Genomic DNA, 23,926 nt, shown 5'->3' with positions numbered 1-23,926 from the left:
TCAGTATAGCCTTTGATCCTTTGATCCTTTGATCGTATTGATACTCTGTTGGTTTTTATTTTCTGAATAAAAGTGTTTGTATATACAAAGAGCAAAAGTGCATTGATTGTGACGTCACTGACGTGTGATTGTGACGTCACTGACGTGTGATTGTGTCGTCCAGTGACGCGTGTCTGTGATGTCACTGACGGCAACAGCCTCCTATTGGCCGGTGAGCGGGCGCTTTTTTGTGACGCGGAGGGACGCCGACGTCACGACCTGCGACCACGCGTGGCCGATGCATGAACGCCGGTGAGTGGAGAGAACGGGCACGGATCACACGTGGGGTGAGAGAGAGAGGGGAGAGGGAGAGAGGAGAGGGGAGAGAGGAGAGGGGAGAGGAGGAGGGGAGAGAGGGGAGGAGAGGGGGGAGAGGGGGGAGAGAGAGGGGAGAGAGAGAGGAGAGAGGAGAGAGGGAAGAGAGAGAGGGGGAGGGGAGGGGAGGGGGAGAGGGAGAGGGAGAGGGGAGAGAGAGAGAGAGGGAGAGAGAGGAGAGAGATAGAGAGATGGGGATAGATAGACAGATAGATAGATAGATAGATAGATAGATAGATAGATAGATAGATAGATAGAGAGAGAGAGAGGAGAGGAGAGGGAGCGAGGGGAGAGAGAGGGGAGAGGAGGGAGAGAGAGAGGGGAGAGAGAGAGAGAGGAGAGAGAGGGGGGAGAGATGAGAGGGGAGGAGAGGAGAGGGAGAGAGAGAGAGAGAGAGAGAGGAGAGAGGGGAGAGAGAGGGGGAGAGAGAGAGGGGAGAGAGAGAGGGAGAGAGAGAGAGAGGAGAGAGAGGGGAGAGAGAGAGGAGAGAGAGGGGAGAGGGAGGGAGGGAGAGAGGGGGGAGAGAGGGGAGGAGGAGAGAGAGAGAGAGAGGAGAGAGGGGAGAGGGAGAGAGAGAGAGAGAGAGAGGGGGAGAGAGAGAGAGAGAGAGAGGGGAGAGGGAGGAGAGAGAGAGAGGGAGAGGGAGAGGGGGAGAGAGGAGGGGAGAGAGGGAGGAGGAGAGAGAGAGGGGGAGAGAGAGAGAGAGAGAGAGAGAGAGAGAGAGGGAGAGAGGAGAGGGAGAGAGAGAGAGGGAGAGAGGGAGAGAGAGAGAGGGAGAGAGGAGGGAGGAGAGAGAGGGAGAGAGAGAGGAGAGAGAGGGGGAGAGGGAGAGAGAGAGGAGGGAGAGGGGAGGAGAGGAGAGGAGGGGAGAGAGGGGAGGGGAGAGGAGAGGGAGGGGGGGAAGGAGGGGAGAGGGGGAGGAGAGGAGGGAGAGGAGGGAGGGAGAGGAGAGAGGAGGAGAGGGAGAGAGACGCATGGGGCCAAGGAGACACGGACACAACAGGGACCGGCTGCCGGTCACCCTGCGCACCCGGATGCTTGAGCTTTTCCCCCGGCTGAGCTTTCTGCTTCTTCCGCATGGACCCGGCAGCTAGCTGTACGTGGCGAAGCCGTTGCTGTGAACGAGGGCCAGGCACTGGGTTTACAGCGCACGATGCTCTGGCTCCCATCAAATAAACAAAATTTGAGTGCACGTTGTCCAGTAAATCATCCTGTACATGAATACAATCAGCCAATACACAGTTAGTACAGGTGGTGCAAAGAGAAACATCCCAGAACACAGAATATAGTGTTACAACATTATACCATTACAATTAGAGTTAAAAAGTGCAATATCTGCAATGATATAGGTTGGAAGATCGAGTCTATACTGTAGCTTAAGGGAGGACCATTCAGTAGTCTGATAACAATGGGGAAGAACTGTTTCTGTATCTGGAGGCATGTGTAACTCCTGCCTGGTTTGAATGAGGAGGAGGATATTCAAGTTTTGGGTTGAGGCCCCGCTTCAAAACTGGGAGTGTAAAGGGATACCATTATTTTCACTCTACAGATACTGTCCTACTGAATTAATCCAGCCATTTGTTCCGTTTAGCTCCTGCATTTTTGTCATAGAGCCAAACATCTCCGATAAAGATCCTTTGGCCCACCGTGTTCTTACTTGCGTGTTGTGAGTTACGTATCCACTAATGCTAACGGGGCCAGGTTACTTGAGGACGGTCTAGACCTTCCTGATGTTGGATAGCTACTAATATTTATTTTTGTTGATTGCTATCAAATCTAGATGCAATATAATCCTATGTAGTGCTGCGGGATGTATAATATATATGGCACAGCATACATCAAAAGTGCTGATTGTATTTTTAAAACTTTTCTCTTTGCCTTTAAGGTTTGACTCTGAAAAAAAAATGGCTGACCACAGCGAAAATAATGATATTCAACTACACGAAAAGACAGATGAAAATGACGAAGGAATAATTTGGCAAAGGAGTTTGCCAACGGAAGACAGTACTGATCTAGCTGTTGAACAGTCTAAACCATCTGAAGGAGAATTTTGTCATCAGGCCTTTGAAGGGGAATCTCTTCTGGCTGAGTCTGACGTTGGTGTGGTAAAGCAAACAGATTCTCAAATTCAGCAAGAGCTGTGTACTCATTCTCCACAAGGCGATGGAAATGAAGTTAACGGCAAAGCAATGCCCTGTGTTATCGCAAAGGCACTTGATGCTGGAAGTAATTTGGATGCCAGGAATACATCCGAATTCAGGGCTACTGAGAAGGGTGATGCATTAGTCAGTTCTCCCACGTTCACGGATAATCAAGAGATGGAGTTATCGGTATCTGCTCAGCTAGAGATTTTATCTTTTGGAAGATTGCAGAACATGAGCCAAAACCCAGAAGATGAACCAGGCCAACAATCAGACCGTTGCAGTGATTTACCCCAGGTTGATGCTGCAGCTGAGGTACAAGACAGCGAAGATGATAGCTCTTCATCTGAAGACACTTCATCAGAAAGGTGAGCATTTATTGACAGTAATGACTATACGACGAAGGATAAAGTTGGTATAGCAATAGAATATTAAGTTTGTTTATAGTGAAGAATCTTACAGGGCATCTATAATAATCGATAACCAACGATAAATTGTGACCTGTCATTATTATTTGAGTATCCGTTTCTCCAAATAATGTGTAGAAGGAACTGCAGATGCTGGTTTACACCGAATTGCTGGAGTAACTCAGTGGGTCAGGCAGCATCCCAGGATAGAAGGAATGGGTGCTGTTTCGGGCCTCGACCCTTCTTCAGACTGAGAGTCAGGGGAGATCGATATGGAGCGATACAAAGAGCATGTAAGGTGTGAAAAGAACAGATCAAAGCGGACGATGCTCAAGGAAGTGTATGATGGTTCATTGTTGGATGAGGGGGAAGGTGACAACGAGGCATACACACAGTAAAATTAACCAGGAGGACAGTGAAACTAGTAGAACTAGGGTGGGGGAAGGGTACAGGGAGAGAGGGAAAGCAAGGGTTAAGTTAGTTACAATTGAAAGTACAGAAATCAATGTTCATACCTCTGCCCAAGTAAAATATGAGGTGCTGTTCCTCCAATTTGCATTTGGCCTCTCTCTGAAGGGGGCGTAAAATGCTTTTTAAAAAAGGGTATGAAGTGTCATGTAGTTAAAGTTGTTTCTCTCCAGAAACATATTTGCTTGCAGATTCATTATATTTCTGCAATTTTGCCTGTCATGTCTGAAACTCTATTGCATAATTCATGCTGTAATTAAAGTGGTCTCTTGTAATTGATTCATAGATGTAAAATAATAGTTGTGGGAGATTTTAATAACCTTAACATATAGTAGCAAGAGATGATGGTAAAAGATATTTTATATAAAATCATTTTTTTCTCTCCTTAAGTAGCTTTGAACTTGGCTGGTAGATCCATTGGAGGATCTAATTAACCGATAATGGGTTCAGAAAAAGAAAAATAGGGATGTCAAGGATTATTAAAATTCCCCTGCAACTGCAGGAGATGTGACAATTGTCCCGACATATCTTTCACTTCCATCCAGGGTTCACGTCACAGCAGGTGAGAAAGGACTATGAGGTCCCTAGATAGAGGTGAGGGAGGAGGTATAGAGATGGGTGTTTTGACCTGGGTTTTTGTCCCTCGCAAATTGGAGGAACACGCATTGGGTAGCTTAGACATGCCCCCCCCTCCCCCTCCCCCACACACACACACACACACACACACATTTCTCCCACCACCTCCTTACCCAGTTCCTTTCCTCTTGCTGTAGGCTCAGCTTCCACCCCGCTCATATTCATCCCCGATTTCCCTTTAATCCTACCTCCTTTTCGTCCCCTTCCACCCACATTCCTCCCTCTGGCCTTACATTTAATTCCTCCTCCTATTCCCTAATATTTAGTTTAGTTTTGAGCTACAGCATGGAAACAGGTTCTTCGGTCCACCAAGTCCTTGCCGACCATTGATCACCCATTTCACATTAGTTCTATGTCATCTCACCTTCATGTCCACTTCCTACATATTAAGGGGAATTTACCGAGGCCAAACTAGCTTAGATGAGGCATCTTGGTTGATAAGGACGTGTTGGGCTGAAGGGCTTGTTTCTTTGCTGTATGACCCTATGACATATTGACAGCCACTTATTTAGGCAAGGCATTAGAAAGATATGGTCCCAATGTAGGCAAGAGATTAGTGTAGGTGGGCAAAATGCTTGGGATGGTTGTGGTGGGCCAAAGTGCTGTACTTTGTTTATGACTCGTTGCAAAGATTGGAATAAAAGCAAAATGCTCTTCAGTTTTATTCCCTCTGAGTAAAGTCTCTGTTGCACTTTCTCCACCTCCTGAATTTCATTAGCTCCTTCTTTGGGCATTGCTGCCCAAGTGGAAGTAAGCTGCATGCATACCATAGAACTGATAGGAAGGTATTTTTGATAGAGTATTAACATAGGGTTTGATTCGCTTCACACTTCTGTAGGAAGACTCAATATGGAGTAATCAAAAACAGAAACGTTTCTACTTTTTGGAATACAAGGTTGCAGTGATATCTCGAGAGTGGGCACAAACAAGGTTAACTAATTGTTTGTAGGTTGAAGCTCAGTTCTTTTCTCATTTTGCATGGCTCAGCTGCTTACTGGGAAAAATTCCAGTATCAGCTCTGTTTCTGTGCATCTGGTTTATGCTGGCTGATCTGTTTTTCCTGTTGTATATATCACAATGAGTGTGGCTTTGGAAATTGTTAAACAATGCCACATGGATTGTTCAGAGGTTCGTAAGCTATAAGAGCATAATTGGGCCATTCGGCCCGTCAAATCTACTCCGCCATTCAATCATTGCTGATCTAACTTTCCCTTTAAACCCCATTCTCCTGCCTTCTCTCTTGGTGTGGGAGATTGGAACCTTCACGTGGTCCGCCCTGTTTCAACAAATACAATTAACCTGGCGTGCACAATCAAATAAGATCAAATAGAACAAGTTGTCCTACAACATTAGGTTGTGCACGCCATATGCAAGAAGAAGAAGATGAAGATGCCTTCTCTCCATAACCCCTGACACCCGAACCAATCAAGAATCTGCCAATCTCCGCCTTAAAATTATCCATTAACTTGGCCTCCACAGTCGTCTATGGCAATTAATTCCATAGGTTCACCATTATGAAAGAAATGCCACCTCCTCTTCTTTCAAAAGGTACATCTTTTTTTTCTGAGGCTATGGCCTCTGGTCTGAGACTCTCACGAGTGAAAGCCTCTCCACATCCACACTATCCAGGCCTTCTCTCAGGCATACAATAGATGGTCAAAGCTATGGTATCTATTTTGATGGTTTGGAACAAGATTGACCAACAAGCACTGAGCACGTATACCTGCAATTAAATTGGTTCATATTAGGACTTCTTTACACTTGTTGGGTTACTTGGCTCCAACTTGTCCTGATTCCTAAATGCTCTTGATTCCACAGTTGAATTCCAATAGCTGGGATCTGGCTAAAGACCTACGTTGTCATAATCAGCTACTCTCATAGATCAATTGTCTGGGGTGTAAAAAAAAGAGTATTTGTGCCTTTGGTCGGTCAAAAATCTATTGTTAATTATTGCATCTAATAACTAACAACCGAACATGCGGATTGCTTGGTGCGTAGTAGTTTGAACTTCTTTATCCAAACCGACTGGCTGGTTCTGCCAACGTAATACAAGAATCTTTGCAAAAATATATATTTTAAGGCTAAAATTTAGTAGAATGGGTCTGCAACTTGACCTGATTCACACTCGCATGTAGTGAGGTCAGTTATTACTTTGGCTAACAGCCTCTCGCATCAGACAACCCCGACCAACTGCTTTTATGTTTTCTGATAGAAACAATTTTACATATCCATCGTCTGCATTGATCAGGTTTAAATCGGAATCAATTTGATACGTGTACAACCCTGCTTGGCCAAGGTGACAAGGTGTAGAAATGAACTGCAGATGCTAATTTAAACCGAAGATAGACACAAAATGCTGGAGTAACTCTGCAGGACAGGCAGCATCTCTGGAGAGAAGGGATGGTGACGTTTTGGGTCGTGACCCTTCTTCAGACTGCGAGTCAGGGGAAAAGGAAATGAAACAGACGGGGATATGTAGAGAGATATAGAACAAATGAATGAAAGATATGCAATGATAAAGGGAACAGGTCACTGTTTGCTAAGTGAGAACGAGAAGCATATCTTATTCATCAATATTCAGTGGTATGAATATTGATTGCGCTAACTTCAAGTAACCCCTGCATTCCCTCTCTCTCCATCCCACCCCATCCAAGTCGCACCAACTTCTCGTTCTCACCTAACAAACAACTAACAATGGCCTGTATCCTTTATCATCATTACTTTATATCATTTGTTTCATTCATTTGTTCTATATCTCTCTACATCCCCACCCGTATCTCTTGTTTCCCTTTCCCCCCCCGACTCTCAGTCTGAAGAAGGATCTCGACCCGAAATATCACCGATTCCTGCTCCCCAGAGATGCTGTCTGTCCCGCTGAGTTACTCCAGCATTTTGTGTCTATCTAAGACTAAGAAGGTCTTGGTAAAGCAGTAAGAGTGACAACTCTTTGCTGTTAACTCGTGACAAAATTACCGATACATTTGTCTTCAACTATCATTAAAGGCCTCACTAAAGGGTCTGCCCCACTTGGCATTTTATTTCAGCGACTGCCGGCATCATATCAGAGTCGCCAAAAGATTTTGAACATTTCACAATCCAGCGGCGACAAAACAAAATGTTGCGACACTTGAGGAAACACCATGCGTCAATACGCCATCATCACGCTGCGTTACGCCGCATCACGTCGTGACTTTTTTCAGTGACCTGCTACGTCAGTCAATGATGCAGGCAGTCGCCGAAAAAATCGCCAAGTGGGACAGGCCCTTAAGAGTTCTACAGTCATAGCGTTGTGTTTGAAATTAAGATTTCCCTTTGTGAATGCAGAGTCAGTTTTATAAAGTGTCAGCTGTGTGCGTCAGTTGCTTATTGTCAGATGCAATAATTAAATATTGATTTTTGACAGCCCAAGGCACAAATAAGCTCTTCCATGTTCTGTGCAATCAGTCTGTGGGAACAGCTTCTTTTGGTGCAGAATTCAGATTTGAAGCTTAATTTTAATTGACAAATTTGTTTGCGTTTTAGAATCATATATAAATTAGAATATTTTAAAAAGCTTTGCATTAGAAATTGGATACTTTAGTTGCAAACGTTGTCTATATTGTTGAAAGGTGCTTGGTGTTACACAGTATTGCACTATACAGGTGCACAACCTTTTATCCGACGATCCAAATAACGAAAACCTCCGAATAGCGACATTTTTTCAGTCCTTGAAGAAAGGTCCTTGAAAACGTTCACCGAGGGTGGCCTGCAGAGGTGACAGCGGAACCTCCGGTCGGTCTTCGAAGAAAGGGGAACTAAATCCCCATTCGTAAAAGAGAAGGTGAGGGTATATTGTGCGGGAGGGTTAATAATTGACAATCTGCTGCTGCCTGCCCGCTGAGTTAAAAAGTTCCCACGGTAGACTCACGATACACAGTGTATCGTGAGTCTTGCATGAGAACTTTTAAACTCAGCGGGCAGGCAGCAGCAAATTGTCGCTCCCTTCAGTTTCACCCCACCTACACCCCTCTGCTTCCCGGCCATGTGTGTGACCCCTTCCCTCCCCTCTCCAGCTCCCCGCCCATTGCACCGGCGCGGGGGCTTTGCACTGTCTTCACGTCGGAGCCAGTGCCAGTCACCGGAGACGTCAGGACCAACGGGACACCGGCCCCCAGGCCCACTGCAAGCACGGAGATCCCAGAGACCCACAGCCAGCAGCAGCCCAGTCCCGTTCCAATTCCAGAGGAACACGCTCCCCGTAGGGACCGAAGCTGATGTTGTGCAAGGTGCGTCTTGGTCTTGGGGTTGCGGATGAGCGGCGCAGCTCGGGCTGTGACGTCTCCGGCCACCCCCCTGTACAGGAGCTGAGACTGGGAACTGTGGGGTTGTTTGTAGTTGCAGAGGGAGGGGGCAAGGGCGGTACAGTTCCCAGTCTCAGCTCCAGTCCAGGGGGGTGACCGGAGACGTCAGGACCAACGGGACACCGACTGCAAGCACGGAGATCCCATAGACTCACAGCCAGCAGCAACTTTAGCCCAGCCCCGTTCCAACTCCAGAGGAACCCGGGTTGCGGATGAGGGGGCGCAGCTCGGGCTGTGGGCGAACTGCCACTTGTCGCTGTAGCGGCCCATCGGGGAGCGGCTTCTGGTGGTCCTGACGTCTCTCAGCTCCTGTCCAGGGGGACGGCCGGAGACGTCAGGACCAACAGGAACCCGCTCCCCGATGGGCCGCTACAGCGACAAGTGGCAGTTCGCCCACAGCCCGAGCTGCGCCACCTCATCCGCAATCCGGGTTCCTCTGGAGTTGGAGCGGGAGCTGGGCTAGAGTTGCTGCTGGCTGTGAGTCTCTGGGATCTCCGTGCTTGCGGTGGGCCTGCGGGTCGATGTCCCGATGAGGGGGCGCAGCTCGGGCTGTGGGCGAACTGCCATTTGTCGCTGTAGCGGCGCATCGGGGAGCGGGTTCCTGTTGGTCCTGACGTCTCCGGCCACCCCCCTGGACAGGAGCTGAGAGACGTCAGGACCACCAGAAGCCGCTCCCCGATGCGCCACTACAGCGACAAGTGGCAGTTCGCCCACAGCCCGAGCTGCGCCCCCTCATCGGGACACCGACCCCCAGGCCCACTGCAAGCACGGATTCCCTATTCTCTCCTATTCTGCAAGAAAAAACTACATTGTAGACTCAAACTCGCGATCAAGTAACTGCCAGGATCGAGGCGCAAACTCGCGACCTTGCGGATATGAGCCGAGCACTCTACCACTGCGCCAGCCGTTAAAATCTACGCTAAAAATCTTCCATTCCGAAAGCCGAAAAATTCTGAATTACGAAAAGTGTCTGGTCCCAAGGCTTTCGGATAAAAGGTTGTGCACCTGTAGTGGTTTTGAAATGAACTGAGAGGTACAAGTGCCATGGCATTGTTTTTAAATATAAAGGCTAATGGTCAGCGCATATGATAAAGTTTCACAAATCCAGGCTTGCAATTTATATCAGGAAAATCCATGGCATGTTTATTTCTGTGTTGAATCTGACAGTATTCTGAGTTACTCTAGCATTTTGTGTCTATCTTCGGTTTTAACCAACATCTGCAGTTCCTTCCTACACAGTTTTGTGAAACATGCCTTTCAGATTTGGATTTATCTATTAAATTTGCTGATGTTTATCCTTTTTTTCTGGATCTGAAGAAATTTTGGATGAACTGTGTTTTCTGATTGTTTATCTGATGCGTGACACCTTGAAAATTAATTGTTTTGCTAGGTGGATGAAGTATCATGCTCTTGAATATAATTTACAATTCATGCCATCTGTTATGTTTCTGATGTCTGAGGCCAGAGGAAAGAGCTTATCTAATTTTTGTTTGTAATTTAGTATCTTGCAAGATACGTTCAGTTTGATCACACAGGAGAGTATTTCATTTCCCTATTTCAATCTCCGAGCAGAATCTGTTACCAACTAGGTTGGTGATTGATAAATTTTGCTTGTTCTTGATTGATCTTCAAACAAATTGATTTTTTTCTTTAGCTTTCTGTGCTGATTTATTTTCGAATCCCACTGTTGCATGACCTATGCATAAGTACTTGAGCATTTAGTTTGACACGGTGCCTTCTTTCAAAGTTATTATGTGATTGCATCTATCACGAATGGTATTGAACTCGTATTGCTTGAGACCGTGATAAATGGAAGCTTCTCTGTTTTTTTCACTGTTGGTTCAACAAGATGCCTTGTCTTGTGCTCTTATTCCTGGATTCTTCTTCTTATGCCTGGATCTTTTGTGGCTGACGGAGATTGACATGAATATTAAATACGTAGCATCATTATTGTTGCATGTACCTCCAAATTGGTAAAATGTTTCTTCTTGGGTCACACATAAAAGGTCTCGGAAAATGTTTGGCCTTTAAAACAAATATCTTTTTGTTTTCGCTGGTTTCGCCAGCTTGATTGTAATAAGCCATGTTGCTACAAATTGTGGTGGAATACAATTTTTCTGCTACTTGCCCTCAAGACTTTAGAGCTGCTCGATCCACTGTGAATGCACTCCATATAGCGGTGATTGTGTAACAATGACTTCCAAACTGTATTGACATAATGGTTGAAAAGATGACAAATTGGTTTGTAAAGATGAAACCAAGTAGATTTTTATCAATGTGTTGGTTTTCTTAATACCACAAAATAAGTTTGGTAGTTACTTATTTAAGACTTGGCCACCTCTGACAATGGTGGTGGTGCCATTGAATCACATTCCCATCCCCTGCATATTCATTTTATGTATCACACCATGCCTTGAAAATATTTTGGCATTCCGACATCATTAGACTAAGTTTCTGGAGCTCCCCAGGCTTTTGAAAAACACCAAGTCTTTTTCTTTGTAAATAATAATTTATAAAAAGGCTAAACTTTTGCAAATCATTAATTAGCCCTCAGCTAGAATGTGATTATTAACACTGCATTTCACAAATAAAGTGTAGGAGATTGAGTAGATGCTGAGGAGATTTACTGGCATAGTGTGGATGAAAATTGCAGGTATATATATTAGAATAGAACAGAGTGTAGGAAGAAACTGCAGATGATGCTTCAAACCGAAGAGAGACACAAAAGGCTGGAGTAACTCAGCGGGTCAGACAACATCTCTGGAGAAAAGGATTGGATGATGTTTCGGGTTGAGACTCCTTCAGACTGAGAGTCAGGGGAAAGGGAAACAAGAGTTATAGATGATGATGTCTAGAGATATAGAACAAATGGAAGAAAGATATGCAAAAAAGTTGGCTGTAGTAGCATATCTGGGTTAAAACGTGATCGTAGAGCAGGAGGAATCACAGAGGGTGAGCAGCGAGAGAGGATGCTACAGAACTCTTGTCGGATAGTGCAGCACAAGAACAGGCTGTTTGGACCACAATATCTGTGCTGAACACTAAACAATCATCTACCTGCACATGGATCCATATGTCCCCATTCCATGCATCTATCTGCCTATCTAAAAGCCTCTTAAATGGCACTATGTCCACCACCACTATCCCTGGCAGTTGGTTCAAGGTATCCACCCACCCTCTGTGAAACAAAAAAGGAAAACAAAACTTACCCCGAACATTTATTTTAAATTTTGCCTGTCTCAGCTATATTAAGGGACAAGAGAAGATGACACTTTTGGATTGGAGATTAAAGATAATTTAAAGAAATTGCAGCATTAGATAGTATTTTTAAACCGAATTTGAGATTACTTGTGTCTAAAGTAGGGTCTTGACCCAAAACGTCACCCATTTTTTCTCCGGAGATGCTGCTTGTCCCACTGAGTTACTCCAGCATTTTGTCTTTACCTTTGAGAAGACTTGAATGGCAATAATTACATGGCTGTGGCAAAACAGCAGAGTGGGACTAATTAGATAACTTTTCCAAAGAGCCAGCCTCAACACAGTGTAGATCCCTACAGATATTTTGACTTGACGAATTAGAGAAGGAAACACAATGAAATAGTTGGTTGGAATTCTGCAATATCCGGACCCAATGAAGTTTCATTACCTTGTACCAAAGACAGGTTAGAAACCCTCATGCTGATTGCCACTTACTATCCTATTCATTGGGTGAACCCACACTCCTCCATGTTGAATACCTCTTGGAGAAACCATTGTGGCCGGCAAGGGAAACGTACAGGCAGTTATTTTATAACATGCGTGCCCACTATTCATGTTGGATTTAACATGATGGATGAATTAAGGAGCACCATTTATTACGTGGACCTAATTGATTACAGTGTGATTGTGATTGGGAACTAGAGATCCACTTAAAAGTTACTATGGAAAATGGCAAGTAGAAAACAAAACCGTCTTGAAAGAAACCTGTTTCCATGTTGCACCACTGCATTAATCAGACACCATTGTCTCTTATGAACATAATTGCTACTTTCACAGTGGGAGGCTATTAAAATTGACAAGTGATCTTTCTATTTATCGTTAGTGCAATTGTACTCTATTAAATAATGTGGCTTAGAGCTGCAGGGAATAGAAATGTTGTTATTGCAATCTTAAACTCTCTAGTCCCTAACCCCCTTTCCCATTGACGTGCTTTTCTGTAACACAAGGTCTCTTAGGAACACAACAATCACGTGATAGTGGAACTGTTTCTAATCTAAGCAGACTGCAGTGGCTGGATTCTTGTGCAAAACACAATGTGCTGGAGAAACTTAGCGGGTCAGTCAGCATCTAGGGAGATATGGCTGGTGACTTTGCAGATCTGGACCTTCAGGCTGATATTGGGGGGTTGGGGTGGGGGGGGGGGGGGGCAGAGAAAGTTGGAAAAGAGAGGTGGGGGCAGGACAAAGCCTGGCAAATAATACGTGATGCAGGTGAGGGGATGGCAGGCGGGGAGAATAAGTGATAGAGGTTAAAGGTGAAATGGACCGAAAACTTCACTTGTCCAATCCCTCCCCATATGTTGCCTGGCCTGCTGAGTTCCTCTGGCACTTTGCGTTTTACTTGTGATATAATATGAATGTAGACTTATCTGTATTATTCATTGACAGATCCAGTATGACAAGGAAAATATTCATTTCATGCTGGCATCCTTCAGTGACCCATCACCCACACCAAATCCTGGCATCACATCACTCCAGTCCTCAAACAACTTCACTGGCTTCCCATCTCCCACCGGATCACCTACAAAATCCTGGTTCTCACCTACAAAGCCCTCCACCATCTGCCCCCCCCCCCCCCCCATATCTCACTGACCTCCTCTCCCCCTACCCACCCTCCCAGTCCCTCAGATCCCACATTATCCGGTCTCCTCTCCATCCACAAATCCAACCTCCGCAGTTTTGGGGACAGAGCCTTCTCCAGGGCAGCTCCCAGGCTCTGGAACTCCCTCCCCCAACAGATCCGCAATTCCGTGTCCCTCGCCATCTTCCAGTCCCGCCTCAAGACCCATCTCTTCACCTCTGCCTATCCTTAGCCCCACGTCCCCCTCCCTTTTCATCTGTGCTTGAATTGCCTCATATTGTGTTTTGAATTGAATTCTGTCTTTAATTTGTGTACTGGTCATGTCTCTACTATTTATTTCATTCCGCTTACATGTTTTTCCTCTACTTGCTGAATTTTTGTAAGGTGTCCTTGAGACTCTTGAAAGGCGCCCATAAATAAAATGTATTGCTATTATTATTACATGTCTGAATTGCAAGGGCAATCTTCTTGCATTTGTCTTGGAATTACTACATTTTAAATTGCATTAGCTCTCTTCATGTTTCCTTCCAAAATGTGTCAGTTTGCATTTCTTTGCATGAACTGTGAATTGTCACATTAACCACTGGTCTGTCCTCCTGGTATACTACTATTCTTCTCACTGCAGTTCCAAGTTTTATCCCACCTGTGATAAAATTCATATTTTGTTATATTACAAAGAACAGTCCCAACTTCTGTTTTGAGGGTCATTACTGTGTACATTATACCAATCTAATAAGCACATTTTAATTGGTTCTCTGTTCCTTGGGTCCTTTTGTATCCAGGTTTCTACTGTTAATTTACCCCCAACTTCAACATTGCATGTGGCTTTCATGGGTATCTTAGTCAGATACATTTTAGAAATCCAAAAGCACAGCTTCCAATCATCAACTCTTCCTGATATTTCAAAAGAACTGAGTGTAATTGTATTTTAATAGTTTTATGATGTCTAGAAAATTCCCTCCATTGACCTTGGGTTTGTTTGCATCCAGTTTTTTACACTGTGTATAACATTTGTAGATTGCCAGTTCTTTGGCACCATTTTCCTACCAAATGGCAAATGGTGTCCACATGTACTGATAAGTTTATTTTTCTATAATCTCCGTTACTTGTCCCAACACCTCACCTCATCTCTAAGACAATTAATCTGACATCAAACTAATAATACACCTTTGCCTGGTGGCCGATTGGGAAAGGGGGAGATGCAGCGAGACCCGGGTGCATTGGTACACCAGTCATTGAAGGTAGGCATGCAGGTGCAACCAGTAAAGAAAGCGAATGGTATGTTAGCTTTCATTGCAAAAGGATTTGAGTATAGGAGCAGGGAGGTTCTACTGCAGTTGTACAGGGTCTTGGTGAGACCACACCTGGAGTATTGCGTACAGTTTTGGTCTCCAAATCTGAGGAAGGACATTATTGCCATAGAGGGAGTGCAGAGACGGTTCACCAGACTGATTCCTGGGATGTCAGGACTGTCTTATTATGAAGAAAGACTGGATAGACTTGGTTTATACTCTCTAGAATTTAGGAGATTGAGAGGGGATCTTATAGAAACTTACACAATTCTTAAGGGGTTGGACAGGCTAGATGCAGGAAGATTGTTCCCGATGTTAGGGGAAGTCCAGGACAAGGGGTCACAGCTTAAGGATAAGGGGGAAATCCTTTAAAACCTTGATGAGAAGAACTTTTTTCACACAGAGTGGTGAATCTCTGGAACTCTCTGCCACAGAGGGTAGTTGAGGCCAGTTCATTGGCTATATTTAAGAGGGTGTTAGATGTGGCCCTTGTGGCTATGGGGATCTGGGGGTATGGAGAGAAGGCAGGTACGGGATACTGAGTTGGATGATCAGCCATGATCATATTGAATGGCGGTGCAGGCTCGAAGGGCCAAATGGCCTACTCCTGCACCTAATTTCTATGTTTCTATGTCTTAAGTAGATACTTTAAATGTCCATTCTGTTACCTTGAATTGCGTGCTCTTCTGTTTGAGATAGACGCAGCATACAGGAATGGTACATGTTTTTTAATGTGATAGGAAGGGCAACGTTTCAATTTTCGAAGCCTGGTTTTTTAATGTTAATTTTTCTGTAAATCTGCAATAATTGCCACTGCCAATTCCAAGCTAAAACTGAATTGTTTTAATTTTTCACTGACTTGCTTTAATTTTGGTGCTAAAACACAATAATATGCCACTCAGTGCAGTTCCTGTATTTATTATAATTCAATGGGATTTGCATTGTGGGTTATGCTAAAGTGAAGTAGTACCAATAGTTCCGCATGCAATAATATTTGATAAATTGTAAATATTTGTTGGGGTTCTTGGTAATGTGATGTTCATTTTAAATTGTATTTTACACAGCGATTCAGATTCTACCTCGTCTTCCTCTTCCTCGTTATTATTGGCCATTATATCTGAGGGTGAAGATGACGACCAGGAACCAGAAGAAAAGAAAAAGCCCCATCCAATAAAAACCAAAGATGAGCTTATGTTGGAGGCAAGTACAACTCTCATGTTTTGTTGATGGTTATATTAAGACAAATTCAATGACAAAAGTAATGATCAGAGCCAATGAGATTCCAAATTGTACTTCAATACATTGTTGACTTACCTCTTGAAGTTGAGGCTTGGTCATTGTATGCGTGGGGTTAGTTGAATCGTCAAAACTTTTCATTCTTGGTACTCTTTGTCCCATGCTTTTAAACACCCAATACACCGTCTGAAGAAGGGTTTCGGCCCGAAACGTTGCCTATTTCCTTTGCTCCTTAGATGCTGCTGGACCCGCTGAGTTTCTCCAGCTTTTTTGTGTACCTTCGATTTTCCAGCATCTGCAGTTCCTTCTTGAACACCTTATAATAATGATGATGTGAGTGGAATTTTACAATTGGAGGTATAGTTTGTTTGCCAATAAGTTCTAACTGTAGCCCACCAAGGAAGTTGGACTACATTAAATGTCAGGGTATTGGTTACTGTAATTCTGTTTTAACTTTCTTTTGTTAGCTTTTATCTCAATGCAGGGACCAAATTTCCCTGCAGTGTTTTGCATGTTGAATATCCTGCAGTATTTGTAATTGTGCCAGAGAGACAGGTTCGATCCCCCATCTCTGGGACTATCTGTGTGGATTTGCACATTCTCCTTGTGACTGTGATGTGGGGTTTCCTTCCACATCTCAAGACATGCAGGTTTGTAGGTTAATTGGCCTCTAAATTTCCCTGCGTGTGTGTAACAGCACTAGCGTCAATGGGCGATCAGTGGTCTACGTGGATTGGGTGGCCGAAGGGCATGTTTAAGGGAACAGTACAGGATATAAGATTTGAAATCACATGTTGGCCATTTGCTGAGATCTGGAAAATTATGTGAGGGGGGGAGAGGGGACAAATATTTAATGGCAGTTGTGCGTTGTTGGATGATGTGTTGCCAGAATTCTTAAATATCACTTGGCAATGGTCCAGGCATATAACCTCAGCAGTGTCTGTACAGGTTTTATTTCATTCTATTTTAAAACTGCTTGTTGAACACCTTTAATAGACGCAAAATGCTGGAGTAACTCAGCGGGACAGGCAGCATATCTGGAGAGAAGTAATGGGTGATGTTTTGTGTCGAGACCCTTCTTCAGACTGAGACAGGGGAAAGGAAGTCTAGAGATATGGAAGGGTGAGGTTATTGATAACTGAGGGAAAGGTGACAAGGAGGCACACAATCAGTAAAATTAATCAGGACAGTGAAACTAGTTGGAGAACTAGGGTGGGGAGGGATGGAGAGAGGGAAAGCAAGGGTTCCTTGAAGTTCATACTGCTGGATTGTAAACTGGGCCTCATTGATGAAAATTTCGCCACACCATGAAATATTTTATCATTTACACATTTATTGGCGTAGATGTTTCCATTATGTCACTTTATGACTTGGTTTATTGTGTGTCTTCACTGCCAACGTTCTATAAATGAGGGAGGTCCTGTACTTTGAGGTATTTGTTCTACCATTCTTAATTGGCATAAAGTTATCAAGTCCTTTTGCACAAACAAGTTGAGATATGGGTGGAGACGTTAATATAATTATCTTCACACATAAATATCTTTACAACTAAAATGTCAAGAAAAACATCACTGTACGTTTGGGATGGAACATTTTAGAGGGATTTTGGTATATCTTTAATATAGATATAGGCTTTAATATATAGAGTGGGTGAACAGCAGTTTGATCTTCACTGAACCAAAAAGGTAATGATTTAAGATAGGTGGCCAGAAGTCAGTAAATGATAAAGACATCAATAAAGAAATAAATGGCCAGATACTGTGGAACTGCTGGAATTTTACCAAGTAGAACTGTCAATGTTTCCCTATGTAGGTAATAATGGGACCATGATTTCTGTGTGTGGGTGAGCAAACGTGGAAGTCCTGAAATGACTTTCTATTTCTGGCAAATATCCTGTTTGCACTCTGATTGATGCCAGACTTGTCGTGACAGAGAAGTCTAGTGGAAGAATATGAGGTTGCGGCAGGCTATCAGCTAGGGATTCTGCAGTCAAAATCTCGCTCGTATTCACCAGCTTGAACTTGGCACAGGGATCATGGGATGTGGGATTTAAGACATTGATATTGTTTTTAATTTAATTGATTTCCCCGATAAAAAAAATGTTGACAGCCCTCTGATTAATGACAAAATATCCTTGAATGTTCACTGTGATCAGATGCAAATACTGACGACTGTTTGTTAGTTGGTTGTTTGCCAGGGATTACTAGTTTTTCTTTTAACTATTTAATTTGGGTATTGTACTGTACATATTCTTCAAATTAAAAATGTTATTAAAATGGCAGCAGTAGAATAGTTTTACAATTGCTACTATATTATACATAAATAAGACTTTGGTTACCTGCTGATGCACAGGTTACGTTTCACCAATGGATCATCTCTGTGACAGAGTAATTGTTTCAATTCCCACAAAAATTTCATCACATTTCATTGGAGTACTGAGAATGCTGTTCAGATGTCAAATTGATAAGGTAGATGCAAAAGATTTGATAATACCATTTTGAAAAAGGTTAAGAATTATATCCGCTGTTTTGACCAGTGCTTATGCCTGCTTGAACCTTATGACGGTAGATTATCTGGCCATTTTCACTAATGATGCTGTTTAAATATGATGTGGTCTCATTTTCACACCTTACCCTTCAATATCTCTATGTCTCTCTCCCCTGACTCTCAGTCTGAAGAAGGGTCTCGACCCAAAACATCACTCATTCCTTTTCTCTCAAGAGATGCTGCCTGTCTCATTGAGTTACGCCAGCATTTTGTGTTTATGCGCCTGTCCAAATGCCTGAGCAAACTCACAAGTAATTTATTTAGTCCATTTTCAGAAGCTGCTTGGAGAGCAACCTAAACCAAAACAAACTTTAGTTGGAATAGCTGGTGAAAGTTACAAATGGTAATTAAATGATAGAAAGTGGCATGTTGGAGACCATTCATATAATTATTTTTAGGTTTATTAACAACTTTATTGTGCTTAATGTGAGGAGAACAAGGAATTTATCAGTGCATCGTGATCCAGACAATTTTCCTACAATAGATGTTTGACATCTGGTATATCTAGAAGTGAAACTCAAAAATCAGACTTTTATGTTTTCGCTGATGGGTTATTTCACAGGTTTACAATACTCTGAGGATAAACCTTCAGCTGTTCATACTGTTGAAACACCTACGTGACACCCTGGGGGAGACTCTGGAATTACACTGGAGAATGACATGGGATGAGAAAAAAAAAAGATCATATTGTTAATGTTATTATCTTTGACAGATTAGTTCCCCTCTTGTTATCACCAGCACTGAACAGACACTCACTCACCAGCATAAACAACATTGCTGTAGTAAATAGGGGTACAAACTCTCAATTGTACTGGGGATGCAGGGGAACACTATATTAAAATATTTTCACGTGGACTAGACTATACAGTGACTTAACATTAAATGCAGCTAAAGTGATGAATGATTTAAACAGGAATTGGTCAAAAACAGTCGAGAGGAAAGGGATAGTGTTCAGAGCAAAGGAATGAAATATCAAATGACAGTGTAAGATTTTGAAAACTGCTATGCAATTTTAAAAAGGTACACAAAATTGCTGGAGAAACTCAGCGGGTGCAGCAGCATCTATGGAGCGAAGAAAATAGGCGACGTTTCGGGCCGAAACCCTTCTTCAGACTGATGGGGGGTGGGGGGGGAGAAGGAAGGAAAAAGGGAGGAGGAGGAGCCCGAGGGCGGGGGGGATGGGAGGAGACAGCTCGAGGGTTAAGGAAAGGGTGGAGACAGCAAGGGCTAGCACAATTGGGAGAATTCAACGTTCATGCCATCAGGACGCAAGCTACGCAGGTGGAATATGAGGTGCTGTTCCTCCAATTTCCGGTGTTGCTCACTCTGGCAATGGAGGAGACCCAGGATTGAGAGGTCGGATTGGGAATGGGAGGGGGAGTTGGTGCTGAGCCACCGGTAGTTCAGGTAGGTTATTGCGGACTGAGCGGAGGGGTTCGGCGAAACGATCGCCCAACCTCCGCTTAGTCTCCCCGAAAAAAATGCAATTTAAAAAATACTGAATAGTGCAGATTTCAATACTGAGAATATTCAATACTCAGTTTTTGATCTAATGCTTGGAAATCCACATGGGATATGTTATTTTCTACATGGTAACAAGTTGCCTTACAAAATATAGACACAATTTGCTGGAGTAACTCAGTGGATCAGGCAGCATTGACTCGCTTGTATCAAGTGTCCGAGGAACTCGGGCTGCACGGTGGTGCAGCGGTAGAGTTGCTGGCTTCCAGCGCTTATAACGCCGGAGTCCCGGGTTCGATCCCGACTACGGGTGCTGTCTGTATGCAGTTTGTATGTTTTCCCCATCACCGCATGGGTTTTCTCTAAGATCTTCGGTTTCCTCCCCCACTCCAAAGATGCACAGGTTTGTAGATAAATTGGCTTGGTGTATGTGTAAATTGTCCCTAGTGTGTGTAGGGTAGTGTTAATGTGCGGGGATCGCTGGTCGGCGCAGACTCGAGCTGAAGGGTCTGTTTCTGCACAGTATCTCTAAAACTAAAAAACTAAAACAAAAACTATTGCGCTACAAGTTCAAGTGAGTTTATTGTCATGTGTCCCTGTATAGGACAATTAAATTCTTGCTTTGCTTAAGCACACAGAAAAATAGTAGGCATTTACTACAAAACAGATAAATGTGTCCATATACCATGATATAAATATATACACACATGAATAAATAAACTGGTAAAGTGCAAATAACAGAAAGTGGTTATTAATAATCAGAGTTTTGTCTGAGCCAGGTTTAATAGCCTGATGACTGTGGGGAAGTAGCTATTCCTGAACCTGGTTGTTGCAGTCTTCAGGCTCCTGTACCTTCTACCTGAAGGTAGCAGGGAGATGAGTGTGTGGCTAGGATGGTGTGGGTCTTTGATGACACAGCCAGCCTTTTTGAGCCAGCGACTGCGCGATAAATCCCCTCGATGGAAGGAAGGTCAGAGCCGATGATGGACTGGGCAGTGTTTACTACTTTTTGTAGTCTTTTTCCTCTCCAGGGCGCTCTCAATTGCCGAACCAAGCCACGATGCAACCAGGTCAGCATGCTCTCTACTGTGCACCTGTAGAAGTTAGAGAGAGTCTTCCTTGGCAATCTGACGCTCCGTAATCTTTTCAGGAAGTAGAGGCGCTGATGAGCTTTTTTGATAATTGCGTTACTAATAATAATAATAATAATAATAATAATAATAATAAATTATTTTATTATTTATTATTAGTTAGTGTTCTTGGACCAGAAAAGATCTTCAGAGATGTGCACGCCCAGGAATTTGAAGCTCTTGACCCTTTCAACCATCGACCTGTTGATATAAATGGGGCTGTGGGTCCCCCTCCTACTCCTTCCAAAGTCCACAATCAGTTCCTTGGTTTTGCTGGTGTTGAGGGCCAGGTTTTTGCGCTGGCACCATATGGACAGTTGCTCGATCTCTCTTCTATATACTGACTCATCCCCATCAGTGATACGCCCCACAATAGTGGTGTCGTCAGAGAACTTGATGATGGAGTTCGCACTGTGGTTCGCTACGCAGCCATGGGTATAGAGTGAGTACAGCAGGGGGCTGAGCACGCAGCCTTGAGGTGCTCCCGTGCTGATTGTTATCGAGTCTGACACATTTCCACCAATACGAACAGATTGTGGTCTATGAATGAGGAAGTCGAGGATCCAGTTGCAGAGGGATGCGCAGAGACCCAGTTCTGCGAGTTTGGTAACCAGTTTGAAGGGGATGATTGTGTTAAATGCCAAGCTGTAATCAATGAATAACAGCATGACATATGAGTTTTTGTTGTCCAAGTGGTCCAGTGCGGAGTGGAGGGCCAGCGAGATCACATCCACCGTTGATCTGTTGTGGCGGTAAGCGAACTGCAGTGGGTCCAGGTTTTTGTCAAGGTAGGAGTTGATTTGCTCCATGATCAACCTCTCAAAGCACTTCATCACCACCGGCGTTAGTGCCACTGGTCGATAGTCATTGAGGCACGCCACCTTACTCTTCTTGGGCACCGGTATGATTGATGCCCTTTTAAAGCAGGTGGGGACCTCAGACCTCAGAAGTGAGAGGTTGAAAATGTCCGTAAAAACTCACGCCAGTTGGTCTGCACAGGTTTTTAGAACACGACCGGGTATACCATCAGGATATACCACCGGGTATACCAGATGCTTTTCGGGGGTTCACCCCTCTGAAGGATTTCCTGACATCGGCCTCTGTGACTGAGACTGAAATGCCATCACAGCGAATGGGGGATCGGGAAGGCACATCTGTATTCTCCCTGTCAAAGCGTGCGTAAAATGCATTGAGCTCGTCAGGGAGTGATGTTACACCCTGCAATGCTGAGAACTATATTCCGCACTCTGTATCTTCCAGTTTTACTACCCGTTGTACTTGAGTTTGACATGGTGTCTCCGTTCAGAGTGTCTCCGAGGATCCTCCAGTGCTTCTACGCAGCAGCGGTGGAAAGCATCTTGTCCGGGAACATTACCATCTGGTTTGGGAATTGCTCTGCCAAGTACAAGAAGGCTCTGCGGAGAGTAGTGCGTTCGGCCGAACGCACTATGGGAACTTCACTTGCCCCCCTGCAGGAACTATACATCAGGAGGTGCAACTCCAGAGCCAACAATATCATGAGAGACCCCTTCCACCCCTGCAACGGACTGCTACGGTCAGGCAAACGCCTCCGTTGCCATGCGGTGAGAACGGAGAGGTTGAGAAGGAGTTTCTTCCCAGAGGCCATTCGGACTGTAAACGCCTATGTCACCAGGGACTAACTCTACTGAACGTTTTTCCTTCCATTATTTATTATGTAAAAGAATATGTGTGTTATGATTGTGTTTATAGTTTGTTTGGTTGTTTGTCTTTTGCACAAAAGTCCGCGAGCATTGCCACTTTCATTTCACTGCACATCTCGTATGTGTATGTGACAAATAAACTTGACTTGACTTGACTTGACATGATTGTATTTGTGGATAGAATTATCTGATCCGATTGAATAGCATGCAAAGCAAAGCTTTTCAATGTACCTTGTTACACGTGACAATAATGAACCTCAACCGTAGCAATGGGTTTATATATACTTACTGATCGCTGGGAGTTCTAGAGATGGCTTTCAGGTGTCATGTCTTAGGACGTTGAAGACATGTACCAGGAGCAAGAAGTCTTAGATGTCTTTAAAGTTGGGCGTCAGCACATCTGATTGTCCACACCACCATTAATTCCAACAGTGTCTCTTTAAAAGGGGATCTAGATGCACACCAGCCCTTGGTTTCATGCTATGGAGTATCAGTGAACAGTTGGGACGCAAGACCTGTTTACTGTTGAAAAAAGATAAAGCAAGTGTGTATTTGTTTTAATAGTTCAAATTATTTTTCTGTGTTTTTCTGTGCTTTGAATTTGAAGCAAAATAACATAGCTCTTAGGGCTAGCGGAATCAAGGGATATGGGGGAAAAAGCAGGAACAGGGTACCGATTCTAGATGGTCAGCTTTGATCATATTGAATGGCATTGCTGGCTCAAAGGGCCGAATGGCCTACTCCTGCACCTACTTTCTATGCTTCCATAATCTGTTTAAATATTTTTAAAATATCTCTGCCTTCTGGAAAGAGTTATTGTTAAAATACCTTTGACGTGTTGGTGGATTGATTAGTCGATTCTGCTTCATCGGTGACTGGAAGCTGGTATATTGTAAGCATGGTGTGTGTGCCTCCATGACAGTGAGTTCAGTTTCTGGACTGAACTCGGGGTGATGCAGCCCGACATATGCAGCCAACTCTAAAATGATGAAGCAAATGAGCTGTTTAACATTCCATTTCAGTGCTCATCTTAAGAAATGGCAAAAAATTAACCTTCAAATCCTACATTAGTAAGCCATTTCTATCTTTCGAAGAGACACAAGAAACTGCAGACGCAGGAATCTAAACCAAAACCCAAAGTGCTGGAGTAACCCAATGAGTCGGCCAGCATCTGTCGAGGGAATGGACGTTTCGGGTGAAGAAGGGTCCTAACTCAAAAAAGTAATCTGTCCATTCCCTCCACAGATGCCACCTGACTTGCTGAGTCACTCCAGCATTTAGTGTTTTCCTATCATTAGGATATGTATTTGCATACAACAATATAGAAACTCAAACTAAAAAGATTCATTATGTCAGGCAGAAAAACTGTTAAAGTTTCAGGCTGATTGTCTTT

General features: G+C 43.8%; 1 protein-coding gene across 2 annotated transcripts in view; it reads left to right on the top strand.

Annotated features, from left to right (window-relative positions):
• Window positions 1-23,926, top strand: part of naf1 (nuclear assembly factor 1 homolog (S. cerevisiae)) — a 177,960-nt gene that overhangs the window by 1,366 nt on the left and 152,668 nt on the right. Inside the window, exons 1-3 of one of the 2 annotated variants that reach the window (XM_055646050.1) lie at window positions 168-291; window positions 2,240-2,863; window positions 15,542-15,677. In XM_055646050.1, coding sequence (XP_055502025.1) covers window positions 179-291; window positions 2,240-2,863; window positions 15,542-15,677 — 873 coding nt within the window. In that variant the 5' untranslated portion in view covers window positions 168-178. Of the gene's footprint in view, window positions 1-167; window positions 292-2,239; window positions 2,864-15,541; window positions 15,678-23,926 lie in introns of those variants that run through there. The other variant, XM_055646057.1, reaches the window with a different exon arrangement.

Source organism: Leucoraja erinacea, chromosome 1, assembly GCF_028641065.1.
Source record: "Leucoraja erinacea ecotype New England chromosome 1, Leri_hhj_1, whole genome shotgun sequence".
Taxonomy (NCBI): domain Eukaryota; kingdom Metazoa; phylum Chordata; class Chondrichthyes; order Rajiformes; family Rajidae; genus Leucoraja; species Leucoraja erinaceus.
The sequence above is the reverse complement of the archived record's forward strand: the minus strand, read 5'-3'. Positions and strand labels throughout refer to the sequence as shown.